We start from the raw sequence: 18,217 nt of genomic DNA, 5'->3' as shown, positions 1-18,217 counted from the left end.
TTAGTTGGAATGTTAGGGGGCGTCAAATAAGATGTCTCGGGTGCACTGTAAGGAGTTGATACGAAAATTTCAACCAACTTTTTTTATTTTGGTGGAAACTCATATTGGGTTTGAAACTATGAAAGAATTTTGGGAGAGATTAGGCTATTATCCTGTAGGGATTGTAGATGTTGTTGGACACAAGGGAGGAATTTGGTTCCTCTCTGCTAATTTAAAATTTTCTTGTAAAATTCTTTGGGTTATGAATCAATGTGTAACTTTGGAAATTGATGGTGGTGGGCGAAGATGGATCTGTAGTGCGGTTTATGGCAGCCCTCAAGCCACTAATAGAGTAGAATTATGGAGTCATCTGCTTGATATTGGTTTGTGCATTCAGGACCCGTGGGTGGTGGTTGGAGATTTTAATGATATTTTGAGTGTTCATGAGGTGAAGGGGAGTAATTTCTATTCAAATCGTAGTAGTATCTTTGCAAGTACTCTAGATTCTTGTGGTCTTTTTGATCTAACAACCTCTGGAAGACGGTTTACTTGGTTCCGTAAAATTCAAGGAAACAAAGAAATTGCAAAGAGATTGGATAGAGCTTGCTGTACTACAGAATGGCGCCTTCTTTTGCCAGAAGCTTTTGTTGAAGTTCTCAGTCGTTCCCACTCTGATCATTGTCCCCTACTTATCCGATGTCAAGGAGTTCCTATCAAGAAAGGAAATCGGCCTTTTAGATGCCAAGCGGCATGGGCAACGCATCCTGATTACAAGGCTATTGTTCAGAAATCTTGGGATAATACAGGCTTTGGCATCCATAGGAAGTTGCTGGGGGTCCAAGAAGCTTCGTTGGAATTTAACTCTACGGTCTTTGGCAATATTTTTATTAAAAAAAAGGGAATTGGAGGGTTATTTGAATCATATTCAACGGAAAATGGAAGCTGACGATGATCCGATTCTGAAGCACAAAGAGGAAGAATTGAGAGCTGAGTATAATATAGTTTTGGCCCAGGAAGAATTGCTTTGGTACCAGAAGTCAAGAGATCAATGGGTTCGGTATGGTGATAGAAATACTAGCTTTTTCCATATGCAAACCATCCTTAGAAGAAAATCTAACAAGGTTCATGGGTTGCTAGTCAGTGATGGGTCTTGGTCTGATGATCCGGAAGTTTTGCAAAGGGAGGTTATTCATTTCTTCAAAAATATTTTTTGTTCTACTAAGCCTGTTGAGGTTAATTGCATGGGAGAAATTCCTATGCCATCTCTTAGTCAGGATGCTTGTGATAATTTATCTAAACCAATAACAATGTTGGAGGTTAAAGAAGCTCTGGATAATATGAGCTCGTTCAAAGCTCCTGGGCCGGATGATTTTCAAGTTTTTTTCTTCAAGGAATATTGGGATGTGGTGGGTCATGAGGTATGGCGTACTGTTCAGAAAGCATTCTTAGGGGAGACGTTAAGCCATTCTTTGTTGGAAACTTTGATTGTTCTTATCCCTAAGTGCAACCCTCCAACTAGATTGAAGGATTTTCGACCAATAAGCCTTTGTAATGTAATTTATAAGCTAGTGACTAAAGTGCTTGTTAATAGATTACGACCATTTTTGGATGAGATTGTTAGCCCAACTCAGGGAGGGTTTATTCATGGTAGAGGAGCACCTGATAATATTATTGTCGCCCAAGAAGTTCTTCACTTTCTTAAGCGGACAAAGTCTAGAAAAGGAGCTATGGCTTTTAAGATTGATTTAGAAAAGACTTATGATAGATTTGATTGGAATTTTCTTGAGCACACTCTTCAATCTTTTGGCTTTCCTTCTCTAATTATTCGACTTGTAATGAATTGTGTTCAGGCCTCAAATCTTTCCATCCTTTGGAATGGGAATAGATTGGACAACTTCCAACCTCGCAGAGGGCTCAGGCAAGGAGATCCAATTTCTCCGTATTTATTTGTTTTGTGCATGGAGAGATTGGCGTGCTTCATTTCCAAACAAGTTGACGAGGGTATTTGGGATGGTGTGGCTGTTTCTAGAGGGGGACCTAGAGTTTCTCACTTGATGTTTGCAGATGACCTCCTCCTTTTTTGTAAAGCGAAGAAAAGTCAAGTTCAGAATGTTGTGCACACCTTGGAGTTGTTCTGTAAAGCTTCAGGTATGAAGGTTAACATTGAAAAATCTAAAGCTATTTGTTCTAGAAATATCTCTAATAGAAGGAAGGAAATGTTGTCTGGTGTTTCTCATATTCCTTTTACTAGTGAACTAGACAAATACTTGGGGGTAAACCTTAATCATCCTCGAGCTGCTAGATCTATTTTTTCGGACTCTTTAGAGAAGATCAAGAATAGGCTGGCTAGTTGGAAAGGTCGGCTCCTTAACAGAGCAGGCAGGCTTTGCTTAATTAAATCTGTTGCTTCTTCTCTTCCTATTTATCAGATGCAAGTGACTCTTTTTCCTACTTCGGTTTGTCAAAAGATTGATTCTGTACTTAGACAATTCTTGTGGAAGGGAAATGTGGGGGAGCGTTGCTTAAATTTGGTCAAATGGAGCAAAGTTGTCACTCCAAGAAAATATGGAGGATTGGGAATTAGAGATACTCAATGTGTAAATTTTTCTTTACTCGGAAAGCTTGTTTGGCAATTATTGCATAATAAAGATAAGATTTGGGTAAGAATTATGATGGCAAAATATTTATCTGGGAGTTCTTGCTTTTCACCCAAATTTTCTAATAATGTTTCAAGCACTTGGCGAGCGATTTATAAAACAATAGAAAAGCTTCGTGATGGTTTTGATTGGTGTACAGGCAGGATGTCTCAATCCTTTTGGTATCATGCTTGGCGACCATGTGGAACGCTAGCTCCTTTGGTTCCTTTTGTGCACATTTCTGATTCTCACTTGAAGTTAGAAGATGTCTGGCACCATAGGCATTGGCGGCGGGATATTCTTTGCACAATGATTCCGGAAGAAGTTAAACTTGATTTGATGCTCTTTGATCCTATCAAGCAGGCAGGAGATAAAACAGGTTGGTTTTGGACAAACTCAAATACTCTTACCTACTCGACTAAAAGAGGGTATGAATGGCTACTGAAGAAGAAATTTGGCTGGAATGATAATGAAAATTGGCTTTGGCTTTGGCGCTTGAGAATACCGGAGAAGATAAAGTGTCTGCTCTGGCTTTGCCTCAACAACGGAGTTCCCACAGCTAGTTACCGATTTCATAGAGGTATTTCTACTTCTGATTTTTGTCAGAGATGTTATCTTGCTCTAGAGGATATTAACCACTGCTTTAGGACTTGCCAAAAAGCTCGTCAGATTTGGATTAGCTTAAATTTGGGAATGACCGCTGAGGACTCTAGTTTGGAATTTGTGTCTTGGATTCGTTCTAACCTCAACAAAAATGAGTTTCTCTTTGCAGCGGCCTTTTGGTGGATTTGGAGGGATAGGAACAATGACATCTTCCACCAAGATGATCCATGGAGTAAGGAGAAAATTGTTCACTTAGTTAAACATGCTGCTCGAGATTTCTCTAATGTTGTTATCAACCAAAAACATATTATTCCTTCTTCTTTGAAATATAACTGGGAACCACCTCCAATGAATGTCTGTAAAGTGAACTGCGATGCAAGCATTTTTTAAAATGAGCAATTAGCTGGCTTTGGATGTATTATTAGAGACAGCATGGGAATTTGGATAAAAGGTTGTTCTGCTAGTATACCTCTTTCTAGTGTTCTCTGTTGTGAGCTTCATGCTATTTGGAGAGGGCTTGTTATGGCTTGGGATTGCGAGTGCAAAGAGGTCATATGTGAAACTGATAATCTTGATGCGTTTCTTCTTGTTTCGCGAGGCACAACCAGCATGATTAGGAATGACTCTGGTCTGCTTGACAAAATAAAAAAGATGCTCCAGCGTAAGCCATATATATAAAGTGTATTTATCTAATAAAGGAAGCCAAAGGCAGCTTGCTAATTAATCATATATATATATATATATATATATATATATATATATATATATATATATATATATATATAATTAGCATATGCGAGAAAAAAGGAAAAAGAAAACGGGAGAGAGAAGAATGTAACCGCGAAAGACCGTAAACCCATCAAACTTCCAACTTCGATTTCTTGTAATCCGTAACTCCAATCAAAAATCTAATCCGGTAAAAGTATTCGTATCCTCCTCTTCTATACGTTGGCACCACTTTTGACCGGTAGAAGTTGACGGTAACGTAACTCCTCTACCCCTTGAGTTTGACCAACTGGAGTTTTAGGAGGCATAGACGATTCTGGACATTTTCTTCTTCGATAGCTCAGTCAAAAAGTTTCTCTAGAGCTTCGAATATTTTGATTCCATACGAAGGTATGGTTTTGGTTTCTCGTAGTTAATGTTTAATGTCACGTGAAAATTTAGGCTAGAAGACCTTAAGATAAGAATGAATTGAATGTATAATTGATGGATTGTGCATATTGGATAAAATGTGTGGTTTAGCTGTTGTTAATAATTTGCTGTTGAAGTTGGTCGATTTGGAAAAGATTTAATATTGGTATTTGTTTGATTTTGAAATAATTTGTTACCGGAAATGATTTGAAGGACTGAGAGGTGTTTGATTTGATAGTTGGGACCCTTGAAGGGTGGCAGAAACTCGAGCTTTAGAGGAGATACTGCCAAAACTTCTATAAGAATTGGAGTTTTGATTTGAGGTGGTATTTTAAAAAGAAAGAGATTATTATGTGGCTTGTGTATTTGAGACTATTTGTTGACCCTCTGTCGCAAGATGTGACTGGGCACTTTAACTCCTCGGATTCCCCCATGGGCATGCATATATATAAATATTGAATATTATATTTGAGCTTGGAGTTCGACTCCATGGAATACTATATTGTTGAGCTTGGAGTTCGACTCCATGGAATACTATATTATTGAGCTTGGAGTTTAACTCCATGGAATACTATATTATTGAGCTTGGAGTGTGACTCCATGGAATATTATATTTGAGCTTGGAGTTTGACTCCATGGAATATTATTGAGCTTGGGGATGCGCGCACAGAGGGACTGTCCAATGGTTAACTACCAGGATATGTCGGGTTGGCTGTATAACCGACAGATGAGACTCATCAGCCATAGGACAGTCATACATCATATGCATTTGTTTGTTTGCTTGAGTGTGCATTGTTTTGGTTTGCTTAACTGTTTAATTCTGCTTATCCGCTACTTGTTCTACTTGCTGTAAATGCTTCTCTATCTGTGTTGTCCTTTCTTGAACTGTATGTGTATGTTTTCTGAGAAATCTCTCTTGACGAAGGTGTGAGGGGAGAGGGTTGTTCCACCAGTGATTCGGAGGATTGGAGGCGACAGAAAGTGAAGTATTAAGTTAAAGTTAGATTCAGAACTAGACCTTAGATAACTTACCTAACTTTTGGTTTAGTTTATTTTATTTAAGAATGATTTTGAGTGTCGGAGTTCTAGAAATGCCTCTGGCTTTTTCGAGACCTTTTATATTAACTATGTGGGCACCTTTACCATACTGAGAACCTCCGGTTCTCATTCCATACTATGTTGTTGTTTTTCAGATGCAGGTCGAAAGGTATCTCATTAGGCGTCTGGACACCTGAAGCGAAGTGGTTACTGTGTTATTTTGTTGTGCAGTGATGTATATACACGTACTTAGCTTTCTCTCCACATAACTTATTCTTTTTTATCCTCTTAGAGGTTTATGGAGAGGCAGGATTTGTTTATGTACATCTTGGGTTTTGGATATGTATATATATATGTAAATATTCTTCGGCCAGCCTTGACTTCGCAGACTGAGTTAGGAGCTTGTTATTTTGTACCTATGACTTTCGATTCCTACTTTTATTGTCTTACGTTTTATAGTTATAGTTTGCCTCACACGCAAGTTGTTCCATTTCCGGAGCGTGGCGCTTTTTATTTTGCGATTTTGTTTTACCCATTTTTCAAGGCTCCTAGTCTATTATATTCTTTCTACTATTATAAGTATGTATTTTAATTTTTAGAAGTCGTAATACCTCGCCACCTCTATTTTACGACTTAAGCGTAAAGTTTTGGGTGGTAGGGTGTTACACTGATTATTAGTATTTCATGGGAGTAAGGAAGGTGGTGGTGGTGGTGGTAAAGGTGCTGGTGATGGTAGTAGTGGTAAAGGTGCTGGTGATGGTGGAGGGTATTTTTATCCGTAAAAATTTAAAAGGACGATTTTAATATGAAAAAAAACGTTAAGGATGATTCTAAATCAAAAATTACATTGGGGACGATTTCGATTCTGACCCTCAACGTTAGGGACCAAAACAATACTTACCCCTTAAATTTATATTTAAAATAAATCTTTTCATCCCTTTGAACATGTGCAAAATGAATAAAAAAATAAAATTAAAAAATTATTTCATGTGAAGTTGATAATTATCGATGATAATTTTGTTAAATTTATTAAATTATTTGACAATTATCAGCTATCAATTTCACATGAAACAGTTTTTCACCGTGTTTTTATGCTTATATCATGAAGCACACAATGCTCAAAGAGTGAAATTTCATTTTTGGAATCCTGTTTTTTTTTCCGGCCTCACCTTTGTAGATGGCAATTGAGAAGATGTTTTTTATTTGTAGGGTTAAGTACGATTTTTGAAAATTTTTTTTGTCTCAACCTTTTTTCATACAAAATTGTCCTTAAGACTCAATATAGTTTTAAAATTGTCCTTTGGACCTAAATCTTAAAACTTTGTCCTTTTGTTGGGAAGGTCAAACAGTGAAAAACAAAATTTTTTGTGTAAAATAGGGTGGTATGCATACGCACACAACAACAACCCTTCCCATGCTTGTGCGTACGACACTTGCAAAATCACAGGGTGTGCGTGCATACATCCCCTCGTACATACGCACGGGCTAAAACGCACTATCTGTTCTGTGCGTACGCACACACCTAGTTTTCTGCAACTTAGGAAAATTCAATTTTTGGTACATAACTTTCGACGTCCATAACTTCTACAAAATTTCGTTTTCCACAAACTTTATACTGTTGTAAAACTCTTGAAATTATCTTTAATTTGAAAAAAATTTCATTCAAATCCAGAATTCAAGGTTCAAGTTATGGTCCGTCGAAGTTCGTTAAAAGTCAAAGTTTTCAAGTTTCAATTCAAACCAACCATATCCAAAACATACCTAAACACTTCTCATTTATTCCATGACCCACCAATACACAATTTCATCAAGTTCAACCTCAAAAATTCATAATCAATAACTCTATACTCAATCACCAATGTATCATCATTATTCATCAAAATTATCATTTCATCAACCATCAACCTCAAGCATCAACTACCAATCCATTCTCAAACTAATTCAACATTTTTCATCAAGTTTACTAAACATTAACATAATCATACATTCTAACTTAGCCTATAATCATCTAGCCTAAATTTTCACGAAACATTATATATTATCTACGAGAAACCAAAACAATACCTTGACCAATTTTTTTTTTTAATCCAAAGACACCTAAATTTCATCGTTTCCTTCGGCGTGATACTACCTGACGATGACGATGAAGCCTCCGTGTTCTCCTTCTCCCACACGAACATCTCAAAAGCTTTCTTGAGATCATCATCGTTGTTGATAGTCACGAGCTTCATAAAATCCTGAAAGTCCAACAAATGGTCGCCATCGGAGTCGAGGTCTTGGATGAGGCCTTGAGCTTCGTCGGGAGACAAGTAGTCTCCAATGGATCCAAAATAGGACATGAGCTCAAAGGCAAAGATTTTTCCATCTCGGTTAGCATCAGAGTGATGAATAAGCTCCCTCATGGCTTCATTTTCTATGTCTTTAGTAGTAGTTGGAGTTGTGCTTGGGTTTAGCCCCGTTAATGATGTTCGGTGGAGGCTACTACTACGGCACAGCAGCAACAACAACGCGACGGAAATAACGTGCGTCTCAAATGGGCGAACGGGAGGCAGCGGCTTGCACAGTTGCGACGAATGGGCAGCGGTAACGAGAATGCACGGGACTGTTGCGACGCGATCTCCTGTTGCTACGGTGCCTAAGCAAAACGCGGAGAGGTTGGGTGTCATCGGCGGGAGGATGGGAGGCGTCAGCTGGAGGGTGTCGGACTGGACAGTGAGAAAGTGCAGTGGCACCGGGATAACTTTATAGACTGAAAATCGTAAATGAAAAATGGAAAGTTAGCATGATATTGGGAGTAACTGTGTCTAGGGGTGTGCACGGTCCGGTCCGAAAAGATTTTGGACCATGATGACCTGGGTCTGAAGTGACCCGGGTTTGCCTCGGGGAGAAGAAATAAAATTTGGAAAGTGAGTGAAACCGGGACCGGGCCATAGCTCGGGTCACCCGGACCGGTGGTCCGGCCATCATACACAATTAATATTTTGTGTTATTACTGATGGATGATAACTATTTTTATGTGAAATTTAAGTATTGTAAACTTTAATATTTTGTGTTATTAGTCATTATAAAACTATAAGTTAATGGTTTATGTTTAGAATGCATAAAACTTTAGACTAATGCATAATATTGTGTTATTTGTATTGACTTAAATATTTGGTGTTATTAGACAATATTAGTATTGATTGTGGTTATGTTTTAATTTTGGAAAAGGGTTGGTTCTTGTTATATTTTTCTAAGTGAATTTTATTATGTCAAATAATGGTTAGAGTCTTGGAAATTTGGATATTTTTACATGCTAGCTTACAAGAAGTTATTAAGGTAATGTAATATTAACGGCCCGTTTTTCATCCGATTTTTATCCGGTATAATCGTGGTCCGAAAATGTGTAGGTTTTATCGGGTTTAGAGCCGGATTCGAATCTAACAAATAGACCCGGTATATATTTTAGGTCGAGTCTGAATCACATCAAATTTGATTTTACCCGACCCATGAACACTCCTAATTGTATCAATTGTAATTTGATTTAATTGAAATTTTTTAAAATTTTAAAATTTAAAATTAAAAATAGTTAATTATTATTCTAATAATTTTAATTTTAATTTTAATTTTAATTTTTTTACTTTATTATTCACATAATTTAGTATTTTTATTGTCATTTCATTTTTTTTTAAATAATCACGTAATATTGATTAATTGATTTTCATCTGGTTTGTTCATATGTTTTACCCGCCTTTCTTTTTCTGCAATGAATGAGGCATGGCTTCACAAGAAGAACAGAAAATTCCCATCAAAGTGTTTATCGACAAACAACACAACAAGGTCGTTGCGATTGAATCCACCAAGGATTTCGTCGACACCCTCTTCAGCTTCCTCTCCCTTCCACTCGCCACCATCATTCGCCTCCTCACCAACCACCACCAACAACAACCACCACCGCCACCACTCCTTGGATGTATCACGAACCTCTACCAAAGCGTTGAGAATCTCACCCAAAACGATGTCTGGAACAGTGTATGCAAGCACATGTTACTGTTCCCAAGAAACCCCTGCGACTCACTGTGCTGGAAACTCTTCTTCAACATCGACGACACTGAACCCTCACCGAGATTTCTCGTCTGCGAGTACTGCACCTGCAAGTTCACAACTTTCCGCAACCTGATTTGTGCTTGTGGGAATCCCGTTAATGGACAGCCTCACGATTTGGATTGGGAACTAAGGAAGAAGAGTAATAGTAATAATAATGGTCATGTCAATGTGGATGATGCTAAGTGTGGGGTTTTTGTGAAGGAGAATGGGTCTTTGTTTCTTGTGTTTGATGATTTGGCAGTTGTGCCGAGTTCTTTGGTGACTTCAGTGCAGATGCTGCATCAACTTGGCTATTCCGATTTGACTCAGCTTGAACAAGTTACTCGTAGTATTGGCAAGGACGAGGTGATCATTTTTATCTTTTTCTAATTGCACCATCAAGTTCTGCTTTAGTTTATCTTTGAATTGGCCACACAGATTTTGCTTTCTTATGTAGCTAGTTCAGTAATTTCGAATTCGAATAATCTAGTCTAGTGTCCAACCTTGGTTGAATTTGAATTAAGTGAATAATATGCATAGATAAACAAAAATGCTATTTGAAACAGGTCCTCTAGACTTTTATGGCCAAGAAGTTTTGCACGCGCGAGTGCCCCCAACACGGTCCGTGCAAAACTTCACATGGTATGGGAAGTTGACTGGAAGAGTTGTTCAAATAGCATCTTTGTTATGAAAAACAGAAAAAAGATTATTCATAGACTTATTCCCTTAGGTTTGTGGCCAAAATGTGGCATCTGGCTATTGTTTTGTAGTTTCTTACTAAATCCATTGATTTGGATTTGGTAGTTAAGTAGTAGCCTTTGATTAGTGTTTAACTTATGCAGTTAGATTGTTAGAGTTAGTTTGAATTAGCTATACTCGGTGGCTAATCTTCATTCACGTATACTAGCTGCGTTTTAGTTCATGTAAGTAGCTTGAAATTAACTAAACATTGAACAACCTATCTATATGTGCTATCTCTTATATCTGCTTTTTTTATGAACTTTTGTGTTATATGTATTACCCCATCTGTTAACTTTCAATGAACAATTTAAGCTATTAGACAGATTTGTTTTTGGCATTGCAATTGTTCAAAGCCTCCATAAACATGTGGTAGAAAGTTCATTCCTTGTCTCTAACATTGCCTATGGAACAAAGCTGTTGCTAATCATTGTTATTCTTCAAACTCAAGGGGCTGGTGCATGAATCTTATGTGTCTAAATGTAAATTCCTTGGTGTGTTATTTAATATTCTTAATTTGGCTAGTTTGTAAGTCGTAATATTCAGTTAGTTACTTTGCACATCTTGATTGTACAGTATAGTATAGCTCTTATTGTTTGGTTTAGTTTAATACCTGATGTTTCATTTATGAAATTTCATCTTTCTAGTGAAAACGGGTTATGTTTGTGAATTATGTTTGTTATTTTGATTAAGAACCTGCTTCTTTTCATTTTTCTTTATAGATTTTGAACCTGCTCAAGTATACCATAACCTCATATGAGCCTTTGACTAATATGGTTTTGGCAAGCGACTCCAAGAAGAAAGACAAACCATTAAACCCATTCGCATCGGCAATTAGAGTTATGAGGCCTGCAACCAGTGAGAGTAAAATGGATATAAAGATAGTACAGAGTAAGTCTCAAAACAAGATAATGTTTGCAGAAGCTAAGGAAGATTTTGTCGACTTCATGTTTAGCTTACTCACCATACCATTGGGGTCCATTGTGAAGCAATTAGGTGGTAACACTTCAGTTGGATGTGTTGATAACTTGTACAAGAGTGTGGAGACCTTAGATTCTTCATGGTGTACAGATTCGCGTTCTGTGTTGCTCAATCCTGGTGTAGCGCCACAATTTAGTTGTCCGAATCAGCTGCTCAACATTCCTGAGGGGGAACTTCCTACGTATTATTATGGAAAAGGGACATATGAGCCAGATCCTTACTATAGTAATAGAAAAAGAGAAGTTACCTGGACCGGGGGAGTGGTTTCCAAATCAAATTCTGACATTGCCGGCGTAAAACTTCTGACTGCCCTAGACCCAAGATCCCCAAAGAGATTGAAAGAAAGTGTTGTGGGGTTTGTGAGAAGACCAGCGTTGTATGCCGTAGGAGATGACTTAAGAGTGAGGCCACTTTCTGGTGACTCTTGCATTTCTTATTTGAAAGAGTTGAATCTTCCCATTGATGATCTTGAAATGAAGGTGATAAGCATTGGTGAGGCAGAGGTATGGCAGCTAGTCACCTATCACTAGATTTAGAAATTTTACTTAAAAAAATTTGGACATATTAAGGATTTTGTATGGAATGACCAATCCATTGCCTTTTCTGCACAATGAGAGACGAATACGTCACTTTTAAATCTCGAGGGACTACTTTGTCTATGCTAAAATCTTTTTAGCACTTCTAACTCTCATCCCTCTCCTTTTAATGTGATGCCTTTTCTTCATTATTTTAAACTTCTGGTGCAGGCTTTAAGCCTCCTTGGAGCTTCCTTGACATCAAAGCAAGCACTGACTACCGGATTGCAAGACTTTCTGGATGTGCCGAGACAAGAATCAAATTTGGCATCAAAGTATACGCGCACTAGTCGTCTTGATGATCTTTTAAAAGAGGAACCTAATCCAGAACCCTGAATACTCCAACGCCTGCAATTGGAGCATACATTACCCACCATAGTCCTACTATTTTGCTTTGATCAAGAACTAAGAACTTTAGACCTTATTGTAAATTTGGAGTACAGATACTTCATGCTTTGCCTTTACCTAACACACCAATACTAGGTTAAGATTCTTCTTTCCAGTGGTATGGACTTACCTAAGTTCTGGAATACTTTATGTACACACTAACTTTTGGATGTTCAAATGATGGTATTCAACAGAGTATATTTTATGTTCATGATATACAATGATTATATCCTATCAAACTAGAACAAAGTAGGTGTATACGTTCTATCATGACTTAAATCCCAAATGGTCTCTGAGATTCACGAAATGCACTGATTTGGTCCCCGACTTTCTAATTGCACTACTTATATCCCCGAGATTGAATAAAATGCACCTAGGTGGTCCCTTGTCTATTTTTCGGTCAAATTACTTGCCGTCGAGAGTGACCTGGCAAATGATTACCACGCTGGACAACCTGAAATGTTGTCGTATTAATTTTGGCACTAAACCCATAATAAAACGACACTGTTTCAACTATAGGGGAGTTAAAACGTTCAAACCCCCATAGCAAAGATGTCACTTCGTCTTCTTCGAACATAAACCACGTTGCGAGTCATCGTGAGGGTTGTTGTGGTGAAGCCATTTGGAGTTCGTCGGAACATTAGTCATCATTGGCTCGATATCGTTGAAGGAAGGAGCAAAGCTTCTTTGCGAAACCCCCTGACACAGAGGTAGGTATGCAGTAAATAAATTTTTTTTTTCCATTTTTTACCGTGTTGAGGTATGCATCATTGTGGATTTTACTTATGGATTTTGTGTAGGTTGATAAAAAATCATTGAAACTAGATTATTAGCTAGGGTTTTTGTGTCTGCTCTGACTTGGCGTTTTATCGTTGATCGAATAGAACTTCCATTACCTTCAAGGGCTCCAAACTGGGTTACACAGTTTTAATTGCCACCTCATATAACCATTAGACACTTTAGGGTGCCAAGTCAGTGCCAAGTCACTCCTCGCGACAAGCAATTTGACCGGAAAATAGGTAAGGGACCACCTAGGTGTATTTTATTCAATCTTGGGGATATAAGTAGTGTAATTGGGAACTTAGGGACCAAATTAGTATATTTTGTGAGGGACCACTTTAGAGTTTAACTAGCTCTATGATTGATGACAATATTATTTCTAGGCAAAAAAACTTAATTGGCATGGTTTTTTAAGTTAGAGGAAACCACATGCATTCTATTATTGATGAGGACTAGAATATCATCATCATATTGTAATGAATCATTGATTTGGTGGAAAAGGATCCTATCATTTTATACGTTGTTGCAGACAAGTTTAATAAATTATGAAGAAGTTGTATCATGTGATAATCTGGACAAACCATGACCAACTCCTATATCCTTGCATTCTCCGAGGTGTGATTTCTTGTAAAAGTTGGTTCGTTAATACCAACCTTATATTTTCAAAACTAAAAGAAAAGCAAAAGAGCAGGAACCACCTGATGCATATAAGGTACAAAATGTTGAAATGCTAGAAATTAAAATGTAACTTATTATGATTATGTTCTATTAAAAGGAATTTCACTAAATCTGATTAGGATTTATGGTTTACAATTTAAGGTACATCTTAATTTGACTAACTCAATCTAGCATTTTATGAGGGGAAGGGGGGGATTAATTACCCTGTAGATGTCACCTCTTCTTTTCTTTTTCTTTCATTCTACTCTTAGAATTTTAAAATCACTTCATATGAAATGAATTTATGCCTCCGAAGTTATTATAAACTTTTCAGACAATTTTGTAGGTCCAAAACTTACATCATGTAAGAAAAAAACTTGATACAACAAATTAATTATTGATAAACATGGGCCATAAGAGGCAATACAGAAATATTGTATACGTTTATAAAGCAATTTTGAGAGACATGGAGGAATTCAAAGAGTGAGTTAAGTTTGTTTTGTTTGTGCAGTGAAGATCTGAACTTGATAATAATATGATTAAGGTACGAGATACAAGCTAAGCTTCATTTAATGGCTAGTAAAGTGATGAGGATCTCTAATCCTCAACAAGTCACATGAATATGTAAACTGCTGACTACTAATGATGAGTATTAGTAGAATATATTATTTAAGATATTATATATTAATATTATATCTTGGTATATTTCAGATTGATTTTATATTTATTTAGTTTGATATTAGATTAATTATTGGTGAATTCTACTTAATCCTCTCTATTTTAAAGGGTAAGTTATCCTTTGTTATATGTCACAATATTATTAATTGAAATAAATTAATTTATGATGGTTAAATTTATCTTTTTATTTAATTTAAATTTTATAACCTAACTAATTAACTATGGTATAATTTCTTTTGCAATTTATAAAAATTATTTAAAAAAATCTTATTTTGTAATTTATTTTTTCTCAAATCACATATTTATTAATCATTTCCAAAAAAAATCAAAAGATAAAAAAGCAAATATTAAAAATTTTCAAGAGACATTTAAAATTTTCAAACGCACTATATCTTGATAATTCTCTCTTATTTTCTTCATATTTTCCAAAAAACTTCTTCATATATAGTATATATATTTGGTAGTTATTAAAAAAATTTTCATTACAATAAAATTTATTTTCAATTATAGTTAAATTAGAGCCGTGCATGTTAAATGAACTTAATGAATAAATAAATTGATATATATATATATAAAAGCACGTAAATTCATAAAAAAATTTGAGATAACAACACATTTTATAAAATAAACCCGTTTAGTTTTTTTTTTTTGTGACTAAACAGAAAAAAAAAGAAAAAAATAAAGACAAAACTAAATTAATTGGCTAGATTCATATCTAAATCTATTAGATGTTGAAGTTCACTCCATAGTTGACTCCAATTCGAGTGAATGTCCGCGCTAGAAGCAGCTGCTTTAGCCATACAATCTGCAACACTATTTGTATTTCTCTGAATTAAAAGAATAGAGACTCTCCAATTCCAATTCATAACATCCTGTATATGCTTTGCCAAATCCCATTTCAAAATATCCTTACCAAATATTCTTTGGTTTACTAAGAAAAGAGCTTCTAAACAGTCTGTTTCACAAATAATCTCACGAAATTCACTATTTCAAGTAAGAAGTAAACATCTCCAAATTGCATACAATTCAGCAAAAAGAACACTGCACACTTCGACTTTTCCAGTGCAACCTTTCAACCAACATCCATGAGAATTGTGAATGATACAACCAAAGCCAGCATAGCCAAAAAAAACAAAACAACTAGCATCACAATTCAATTTAATAAAATGAATTGGAGGTGGAACCCAATGCAAACAAAGCAAAGGAGGAGACAAAAATTGATACATAGTAAAAATAGTGTGAAACTCCCTTACTAAACTATGAATCAAACTCAAAACCCACTTAGTTTCATCCAATTGAATTTGAATTTTAAATTACGTGTAGATTGCATAGTTTTTTATCTCCATTTTTTTCTCCTGTTGTCAACAACTCCGAAACTCTGAATTTAACCGTTTTTTTAAATTGTTTTTGTCTTTGTACGAAGAAGTTCTTGTACGAAGAATGATTTTTTTTTTTTGAAAAATACAAAAGAAGTAAGATAGAATTATCAAGTGATAGAGTGTAAATGAAAATTTTTTATGTCTTGAATTTTTTTATCTATTCATTTTATTTTTTTGAGATTTTTTTTGGTTGAAAATGATTAATAAATAATTAAATATGTGGTTTGAGAAAAAAAAATTATAAAATAGAACTTTTTTAATAATTTTTATAAATTGTAAAAAGAATTATACTATAGTTCATTAGTTAAGTTATCAAAATTTAAATTAAATGAATGGTTAAATTTAATTATAAAATATCAACATATTCAATTAATAATACTATAACATATAACAAAAAATAATTTACTCTTTAAAATAAAGAGTTTAATAAAATTCACCTTAATTTTATCATTATAATTAAATTCGTACTCTTAACCTATAAATAAATAATCTTCATTGTACATTAACACACAAATATCACGTTTCTTCTTAACCTAATATTGTAACATCCTACCACACAGGGTTTTATGCTTAAATCGTAAAATAGAAGTGGTGTGATATTACGAACTCTAAAATAAAATATAATTCACTAATAATTGAAAGAATGTAGTATTCTAGGAGCCTTGAAGAATAGGTAAAGCAAAATCGCAAAATTAAAAACGCAACGCTCAGAAATAAGGGTTACTTACGTGAGAAGAAAGCTAAAATTTAAAATCATGGCTAAATAGGAAACAGGAATAGAGAGTCAAGAGAACGATATAACAAGCTACTAGCTCAGCCTGCGGAGTTAAGGCTGGCCGGAGAATATTTACAAACATATATACATGTCCCAAAATACCCAAAATACAGAGATAAAATCTTAACTCTCCTCAAACCTCTAAGAGGGACAAAATAAACAAGTTTCTTGGAGAAGAACTAAGTACATATATATTCAAAACTGCACATCAAAATAAAACCCATAAACTACTCCGCTTCAGAAGTCCAGACACCTAGCGAGGAGCCTCTCGACCTGCATCTGAAAACAACAACACAGTATGGGGTGAGAACCGAATGTTCTCAGCATGGTAAATGTGCCACGCATATAATATATAAGGTCCTGAGAATGCCAGAGGCAATCCTAGAACGCCAACACTCAGATTATAAAACTTAAAATTACTAAACAGAAACCATAAAAGGGTAGGTGTCTAGAAAATTTTAAACTTAACTTAAACTTTATCTTAACACCCATCCTAACCACCTTTCCTCCGTTCCTCCATCTCCAGTGGGTTTACAAATACATACAAACAGACAATTGCAAGCACAGGTAGGAGACAAGTAGTGCAAGTAGCAATTATCACAATTATCATAATATATTCAGTTAGGCAATCCCAAATAAGGCATAGCAATCAAACAAACAAAATGCATATGATGAATGTCTATCCTACTAGTCATGACTCACGTGTCGGTTACTTTGCCAAAACTCGACACATCTGGAGCTAACCCAAACATTGGTCTCTAGGTTGCGCATCTCCAGGAGGATCATAAACAAAGGAGAGTGCATTTCCACCTTCTCCTGGAGGTTTCACGAATGAGAGTGCCTTTCCACATCGAAGGAGTGTGCCTTTCCACCTTCCCAACATCCACATCACGACAAGAGAGGGAACTTCCGTCCTTAACTTGCCATCGAACACATTTTCAAATTAATATGCAAGCAGGATTACACCCAAACCTTGCCATCTCGACCATTTCGGCCACACATACATCTCGACCATTCCGACCACATACAATCATCCCAAATCTCATCATTTATCATCATCATTTCCTTACATTCATTCTTTATAGCCATAGTCTAGCCTGATCTCATACATACACCTCATATTATTGCAATTTGTACCTAATTCATCATATAAGATTATTACTTCACTCTCAAGTTATCACATTTTCCTAGCTTCAGCTCATTACTAGACTTACTACTATAGTTTAGGGCTAAAAGAACAAAAACGAAGGTTTAGAAGTTTGAAATTCAGTTTAAAAACTTAAAATTTAGTTTTTGCAGGAAATAGGGCCACGCGTACGCGTGGGTATGCGTTTAGCCCAAGACGCGCACGCATTCCTTGATTACGCATACACATTAGCACTAGGCAGTAGCCACCTTCCGCGAATGAGGGTTATGCGTACGCGGATGTCTCATGTCACGCGTACGTGTGGGTGTACGTTTTTCCAAAAAATTTCACCCAGTCCAAATTCTGCAGATTTGCTAATTTAAACACCAAACTTCCGACGCACATAACTTTTTCGTTTTAAATCATTTTTCCTCCGTTCTTCAAACGGCGTAAACTTCACGGACCCAATTTTTAAATAAAATAAATTTGAAATCATTTAGGGGTCCGGAAGCCGAGTTATGGCTCGACGAAATTCACTTAAAAATCAAGTTCTTATTCAAAACCTCAAACCTCCATTTTTACCACAAAAAACTCAATACTATCATTCTTAGGCATACAACCAACACTACAACAACCACCATATCCTACCATATCTCAAATCAACAATGTCATGCATCAATCTCTTA

At 35.9% G+C, this 18,217-nt stretch overlaps 2 protein-coding genes across 2 annotated transcripts; both read left to right on the top strand.

Moving 5' to 3' along the window:
- Positions 1-118: 118 nt before the first annotated feature.
- Positions 119-6,519, top strand: LOC140176816 (uncharacterized). The gene is made up of 5 exons (XM_072208369.1): positions 119-828; positions 878-1,397; positions 1,830-3,503; positions 6,086-6,156; positions 6,465-6,519. Exons 1-5 carry the CDS (start codon positions 119-121, stop codon positions 6,517-6,519), a joined length of 3,030 nt encoding a protein of 1,009 aa, XP_072064470.1.
- A 2,566-nt stretch (positions 6,520-9,085) lies between these two features.
- LOC112727889 (uncharacterized) lies at positions 9,086-12,357 on the top strand. The gene is made up of 3 exons (XM_025777813.2): positions 9,086-9,821; positions 10,916-11,677; positions 11,921-12,357. The coding sequence occupies exons 1-3, from the start codon at positions 9,147-9,149 to the stop codon at positions 12,083-12,085; spliced, it is 1,602 nt and encodes a 533-aa protein (XP_025633598.1). The 5' UTR covers positions 9,086-9,146; the 3' UTR covers positions 12,086-12,357.
- Positions 12,358-18,217: the final 5,860 nt, after the last annotated feature.

This window comes from Arachis hypogaea, chromosome 12 (assembly GCF_003086295.3).
Source record: "Arachis hypogaea cultivar Tifrunner chromosome 12, arahy.Tifrunner.gnm2.J5K5, whole genome shotgun sequence".
Classification (NCBI taxonomy): Eukaryota; Viridiplantae; Streptophyta; class Magnoliopsida; order Fabales; family Fabaceae; genus Arachis; species Arachis hypogaea.
The sequence above is the reverse complement of the archived record's forward strand: the minus strand, read 5'-3'. Positions and strand labels throughout refer to the sequence as shown.